At 41.4% G+C, this 7,702-nt stretch overlaps 1 protein-coding gene across 4 annotated transcripts in view; it reads left to right on the forward strand.

Moving 5' to 3' along the window:
- Positions 1–4,257, forward strand: part of C8H1orf21 (chromosome 8 C1orf21 homolog) — a 228,163-nt gene extending 223,906 nt beyond the window's left edge. For all 4 annotated transcript variants that reach the window (XM_069737262.1, XM_069737263.1, XM_069737264.1 and 1 more), the window contains one exon: positions 3,717–4,257. In XM_069737262.1, the coding sequence (XP_069593363.1) occupies positions 3,717–3,755 (39 nt within the window). In that variant the 3' untranslated portion in view covers positions 3,756–4,257. The remainder of the gene's footprint in view (positions 1–3,716) is intronic.
- The last annotated feature ends 3,445 nt before the right edge of the window (positions 4,258–7,702 follow it).

The raw sequence follows: 7,702 nt of genomic DNA on the forward strand, positions 1-7,702 counted from the left end.
TTGCACTAACGCAATGTGAACCTAGCCTTACAGGCCTAATAACTGGGTTGGCTCAGCAGTGTGGAATTTGGGCTGGAATAGAACAGAGGTGTGTTTGTCTGGTGAACATGCTTGATACTACTTGGGTTAATTCACTTTGGAATACTGAGATTGTTGCATTTACTTTGTTCATTGTACCGGAAGAAAGGACTATTTCTTATGCATTTATTCTGAAGAAAGGCTGTTTTCATTTTTGAGCTATGAAGCTATTAAGACAATAGCTTATGCTGTTTTGATATTAAAACCCTCTGCGTATCGTGCGTATCCAAGCGGTTAACAAAGAGCTGAACCCCTACAGTGTGTGTGTGTCACACACACACAAAATGAGGAAAATAAGTACTTGATACACTGCCGATTTTGAAATTTTTCCCACCTACAAAGAATGGAGAGGTCTGTAGTTTTTATCATAGGTACACTTCAGCTGTGAGAGACAGAATCTAAAAACAGAAACTCACATTGAATGAGTTTTAAATAATTAAATTGTGTTTTATTGCATGAAATAAGTATTTGATCATTTACCAACCAACAAGAATTCTGGCTCACAGACCTTTTAGTTTTTCTTTAAGAAGCCCTCCTTCTCTGCCTGTATTGTACTCATTACCTAAATTAATTGCACCTGTTTGATTTCGCTACCTGTAGTAGCTACTTACCTTCCGTGTCTGTCCTCGGCGCTGTGCTTCTCTGCCCTGTGTAAGCACAGCGGCCGGAAAGCAGAGCGGTGACGTCACCGCTCTGCTTTCCGGCTGCCCGACGCTCACAGCCAGAGCAGAGAAGCAGAGCGCCGGGGACAGACAGCGGTAGGTAAGTATGTAGTAGTTGTTTTTTTTACTTTAACGATGGTAACCAGGGTAAACATCGGGTTACTAAGCGCGGCCCTGCGCTTAGTAACCCGATGTTTACCCTGGTTACCAGCAAAGACATCGCTGAATCAGCGTCACACACGCCGATTCAGCAATGTCAGCGGGACGTCCAGCGACGAAACAAAGTTCTGGCCTTTCTGCCCTGACCAGCGATATCACAGCAGGGGCCTGATCGCTGCTGCGTGTCACACTGGACGATATCGCTAGCCAGGACGCTGCAACGTCACGGATCGCTAGCGATATCGTCTAGTGTGACGGTACCTTAACCGCTCCACCATGGCTAAGGCCAAAGAGCTGTCTAACGACCAGGGACAAAATTATAGACTTGCACAAGGTGAGGACAATAGGCAAGCTGCTTCGTGAGAAGGCGACAACTGTTGGTGCAATTATTAGAAAATGGAAGAAACACAAGATGACTGTTAATCTTCCTCAGTCTGGGGCTCCATGCTAAATTTTGCCTTTTGGGGTAAGGATGATTCTGCAAAATATCAGGAATCAGCTCTGAACTACAAGGGAGGTACCCAAAGAGAGCTGGAACCGCGGTCTCAAACATTACCGTTAGTAACGCACTACACTGTCATGGATTAAAATCCTGCAGGGCACACAAGGTCCCCCTGCTCACACCAGCACATATCCAGGCCCGTTTGAGGTTCACCAATGACCATCTGGATGATTAAGAGGAGACATGGGAGAAGTTCACATGATGAGATGAAACCAAAACAGCATTTTTTGGTATCAACTCCACTCGCTGTGTTTGGAGGAAGAAGAAGGATGAGTACAACCCCAAGAACAATGCAATAACTGTGAAGCATGTTGGAGCAAACATCATACTTTGGGGATGCTTTTCTGCAAAGGGGACAGGACGACTGCATCGTATTGAAGGGAGGATAGGGTCATGTATTGCAACATTTTGGCCAACAACCTCCTTCCCTCGGTAAGAACATTGAAGGTGGGTGGTGGCTGGGTCTTCCAGCATGACAATGACCCAAAACATAAGTAACGTGGTTAGAAACCACAGCGAGCTCACCGACCAAATCCGCAGGTGCACGGAACTCCATCTAGATGGGACGAGGTAAATGCAGTGAAGGATAAAGTGAATGTTCCAGCTCCTTAAAAATCTTCAAACTTTATTGATCCTTATCAGGAAAATTACTGCGGTAAAAACTCCAGTACCAGTGTGAAATCAGGGGGTTAAAGAGAAGTGTTTAGATCTGACACCAGATCTCTATAAAGATGTCAGATCGAAACACGTTGCTTTATCCTCCTGATTTCACACTGGTACTGGAGTTTTTACCGCAGAAATTTTCCTGATATGGATCAATAAAGTTTGAAGATTATTAAGGAGCTGGAATGTTCACTTTATCCATGAATGGCCCAAAACACACAGCTAGGGTAACTAAGGAGTGGCTCCGTATGAAGCATTTAAAGATCCTGGAGTGGCCGAAACAGTCTCCAGACCTGAACACAATAGAAAATCTTTAGAGGGAGCTGAAACTCAATGTTGCCCAATGACAGCCCCAAAACCAGTTTCAACCGGGATAACCGCAGCCTTGAAAGGATTGTTAAGAAAAGGCCATTCAAAAATTTGGGGGAGTTTTCACAAGGAGTTGACTGCTGCTGGATTCATTGCTTCAAGAGCCACCACAAACAGATTTATCCAGGACATGGGCTACAAGTGTCGCATTTCTTGTGTCAAACCACTCATTACCAATAGACAATGCCAGAAGTGTCTTACCTGGACCAAGGAGAAAAAGAACTGGACTGTTGCTCAGTGGTGCAAAGTGTTGTTTTCAGATGAAAGTCAATTTTGTATTTCATTTAGAAATCAAGGTCCCAGAGTCTGGAGGAAGAGTGGAAAGACCACAATCCAAGCTGCTTGAGGTCTAGTGTGAAGTTTCCACGATCAGTGATGGTTTGGGGAGCCATGTCATCTGCTGGTGTAGGTCCACTGTGCTTTATCAAGACCAAAGTCAGTGCAGCCGTCTACCAGGAAATTTTAGAGCATTACCTGCTTCTTTCTGTTGACAAGCTTTTTGGAGATGGAAATTCACTGTGTTTGATTGCCCAGCAAACTCGCCTGACCTGAATCTACGGGGTATTGCCAAAAGGAAGATGAGACCCCAGACCTAACAATGCAGATGAGCTGAAGGCTGCTATCAAAGCAACCTGGGCTTCCATAACACCTCAGCAGTGCCACAGGCTGATCGCCTCCACGCTGCATTGATGCAGTAATTGATGCAAAAGGAGCCCCGACCACATATTGAGTGCATTTACTGAACATACATTTTAGTAGGCCAACATTTGGGATATTAAAATCATTTTTCAAGCTGTCATTATAAAGTATTCTAATTTACTGAGATAATGACTTTTGGGTTTTCATTGGCTGTAAGCCATAATCATCAACGTTAACAGAACTAAACACTTGAAATAGATCACTCTGTAATTACTGTATATGAGATTTACTTTTGGTATGGAAGAAATGACATAAAATTACTTTTTGATGATATTCTAATTTTGTGAGAAGCACGTGTGTTTGTTTATGTATATATATATGTGCAGAAAGCATTTAACATCTCCAGGTTTGTTACTTCTTTTTGAACAGTGTAAAGACCTCCTTATTTCTCTTTGAAACTTTAGTCTAAAATGCAACATAATATGGGGCTATGTAGGATTTGGATGACATCTTAGTCTTGGAAAATTCAGGACATAATAGGATATATGTAGTCTACTTTCCAGCCGTTAAAGGGATGTTTAATATGATAAATGCCAATTGCATCTTATAGTAACGTGTGTAAACTTTTTGTTGTTGTTTTCAAGGGTCGTGATTATTGCTCAGAAGAGGAGGACATTACATGAACGTCGTCTCCAGCAGAAAGTGTGTAAATATCTTTTATGATGTACAACCCACTGGATATTTTCTACCAAACAACCTATGGCAAGAAGATCTAAATCATATGGCAGAAGAATGCAATTCACCGTGAACTACTGACCTATAGTTCTAATGATGAAGACTACAATTCTGTAACTAGCAAACACTTCTATTTCTCATAAACAAGGCTTCTCGACATCTGAAAAAAGCTGACATACTGTAGCAGGAGATTCTTATCCTTCCAGATTGTTATTTTGACACTTTTCGCCCTGTAAACAGTAAGAGGGCACTGCACTGCTTGAGAGCTGGCAGAAGTGATGCTATTCCACACTTGGTAGCAGTTTGGGGGTCACCTGCCTGCTCTCTCGTCTCCAATTAATATTTGGTGACTATGTTGCACATAAGTGTCCATATCCATTTTAATATTTTCCTCATTTTTTACATATATAAATATTTTTATTTTACTAAAATAAACATTTGTGTATTATGTTTGTTGTGCATTTTCATTTTTGTTGTGTACTGAAACACTTGTTCTTGAATGTTGCATATTTATAAATCACTGCCATTTAGATGCAGTTTTGCATAAAATGGTGACTGCCCGACTGACCGGGGATCTCCATACATACTGTTCTCTTCACCATACTCAACTATCAAAGTCCTGACCTAGGCTTGATGTCTTAAACCTAGGCTTCCACCCTTGTTGAAGCAAAAAATGAAAACCTAAATAATAAAATGCGATATAACCATGTAAAATACTGGATTTCCATGCATTATTACCATTGATAATTTTCAGATTTTATATTGAACCTTTCCCCCGTTATACCAATGATTGTGCATTGAAAATTTTGCATTAGAATCAATTACCAATGTTTAGTCGCCTCCGAAGAAAACAGTCCCAAGTGATCTTGACATCACTTAACACTTATTTCATATCTGGAAGGCTATATCTGCATGTAAGTTCATACATGTTTATATCAAGCCATGTTCTAACATGAAATGTCCAGAGGTGGACCTCATTGTCTCATCCCATGGATCTGCTGTAACGTATGCATGGAGGCAGTCATGTTCGATAGGCATTTATGACTTCCCTTCCAGCTGATGCCATAAATACAATGGAGAGACCCAGGAAGGATGAAGCATTCGGGGTCGTTCACAGCTGTAATTCACTGCGTATTGCATATTAAATAGATAGATTGTTTTCAGATCTTCATGGAATCTAATCTGGTCTGGTCTTTGACGAAAAAAAAACTAAACAAACAACTTTATATGAACCTGATCTGGTCTGTAACTACAACCTTGTCAATTTGGTTCAATTTACACATCCTTGTTCGTAACTGAAAGCCCCAAAAATGCAACATGGGCGGCATCCGTGTTCTGTCCATTCATATTTTGGACCCAATAATTGAAACGTATGAGTTTGGTACACAAATTGGACCAAACTCAGAAACATTCCCACTGCTTATTTTGTTCCGTGAAAATCAGACATGTGAACCGGGCTATGGATATGGTCAAAAAACGTGACTAATTTGTGATTTTTATTGCCACAAGTCCTGTGAAATTGTGTCAAATACATCAAGTACTGCTGTTATGCTGTGTTAATGGGGGGAAATAAATGTAGCCACCTCACATGAACATACTCGAATAAGTAGACCGTGCAATCGTCTTGTATCCAGTAGGCCATGCTGTAAGAGGCGTCTACTGCTAATATTTCACTTTTGATAATGTCGTGAGAAATGATAGTCCTGTCTTCATGTACATACTGTTCTCCAATGAATACACACTTTATACTAAAAGGCAAAACTGTCATACAAGTCTCTAATAAAGTGTGGCAGCTTCTGGAAGAGATGACCCCCATTAAACATCTTGTTCTCATTTACATTAACATTTCTGGGACTTTGCTAAAGGTACCGTCACACTAGACGATATCGCTAGCGATCCGTGACGTTGCAGCGTCCTCGCTAGCGATATCGTCCAGTGTGACAGGCAGCAGCGATCAGGCCCCTGCTGTGCTGTCACTGGTCGGGGGAAGAAAGTCCAGAACTTTATTTGGTCGCTGGACTCCCCGCAGACATCACTGAATCGGCGTGTGTGACACCGATTCAGCGATGTCTTCACTGGTAACCAGGGTAAACATCGGGTAACTAAGCGCAGGGCCGCGCTTAGTAACCCGATGTTTACCCTGGTTACCATCCTAAAAGTAAAAAAAAACAAACACTACATACTTACCTACAGCCGTCTGTCCTCCAGCGCTGTGCTCTGCACTCCTCCTGTACTGGCTGTGAGCGTCGGTCAGCCGGAAAGCAGAGCGGTGACGTCACCGCTCTGCTTTCTGGCCGCTGTGCTCACAGCCAGTACAGGAGGAGTGCAGAGCACAGCGCTGGAGGACAGACGGCTGTAGGTAAGTATGTAGTGTTTGTTTTTTTTTACTTTTAGGATGGTAACCAGGGTAAACATCGGGTTACTAAGCGCGGCCCTGCGCTTAGTTACCCGATGTTTACCCTGGTTACCGGCATCGTTGGTCGCTGGAGAGCTGTCTGTGTGACAGCTCTCCAGCGACCAAACAGCGACGCTGCAGCGATCCGGATCGTTGTCGGTATCGCTGCAGCGTCGCTAAGTGTGACGGTACCTTAATGACGATCGATCCTTGGGATGTGTCAACAATATTCGATTACTCACTGCACAAACAACCCCCATGCAGAGGGGCTGGCTAATAAAGGGGCCGCAGCTTTCCAGTAAGTGTCATGTCCCCTTCATTGTGTGCCAGATAGAGCTCAGTACATTGAGATGAAGCCCGGCCTGTTGTTGTCGTCCATTATTACTCACTGTCATGATATTGATTAAGTTCTACATTAGAATAATTCTTATGTCTGTGGTCGGGTTCATTAAGACTTTTCATTCTAAAATAGTCTAGTTTTGGATCAGAACGTTTCCCAAGATGTCAAACTCTCATTCTCTCCATATTAAACAGTAATTCATCTTCCAGCTTCCGTATTTGCGGGACATACATAGATGAATTAGGGAAGAACTGCAATGCTGGGCTGTGAAATATGCAAATATATAGATTTATGTATAATAGATTGTATAATGTAAGCCAGAGGTTTTGTGAAAACAAATCATAGGTTATATAGTTTCTTAATTTGGCTATGAAAATCCTATTTTTTTGTCACAATTATATATTTTTTTCTGATTACACCTCCAAATCTATTAGGATATGAGTTTGAGAATAGATAGACATAATTATGAGGGTGAATATATTTTTATAAAAAAAATATCCATGCTTACAATAAATACAAACCGCGGCCTTCCATTAAGGTATTCTGCAGTCTCCTATTGTCTCTGTGGTAATAGCCTTTAATATTTGCCAACCAGCCATCTGCAAACATTGGGGCAGATTTACTAATAAATTTGTTGCTAAACTTGAGAGAAATGTGGTGTTTTTGGTGCATAAAGTTGCATTAAGTTTTAACTCTATATTGTCAGTTTTGTACAATTTTGACTTAACATGTGACATCATACACCACAAGATAGGCAAAAAAGTGGCCCAAAATAAGCCAATAGGTTGTGTAAACTTAAATCAAAGTGTCTAAAGATGCACAAAGAAAAGTATTATGCAGCATGAGCCACTAAGGTAAATTTGGCGCATGTCCAGGCTGATCATTGTGCATTGCATAAGTATTGGGCAACATTTGTAAATCTGTTCTTTTATTTCTAGCAAGCTGAATATAACTTTAATTTTGTGAAAAGTATGAAATCCACAGTGAAAATCAGCAGCATAAATTGATAGGCTGTAAATTCCAAATCCACAGAGCCAGAAAACTTCTGAGAATTGTCTTGGCAGCGGGTGGATGAGTTATAATGTCATCCTAAATGCTGGCATTGTAATATGTATTATAAAAAATGGAAAATCTCCTGTGTCCTAGACTAGTGTATGACT

Source organism: Ranitomeya imitator, chromosome 8 (assembly GCF_032444005.1).
Source record: "Ranitomeya imitator isolate aRanImi1 chromosome 8, aRanImi1.pri, whole genome shotgun sequence".
NCBI lineage: Eukaryota > Metazoa > Chordata > Amphibia > Anura > Dendrobatidae > Ranitomeya > Ranitomeya imitator.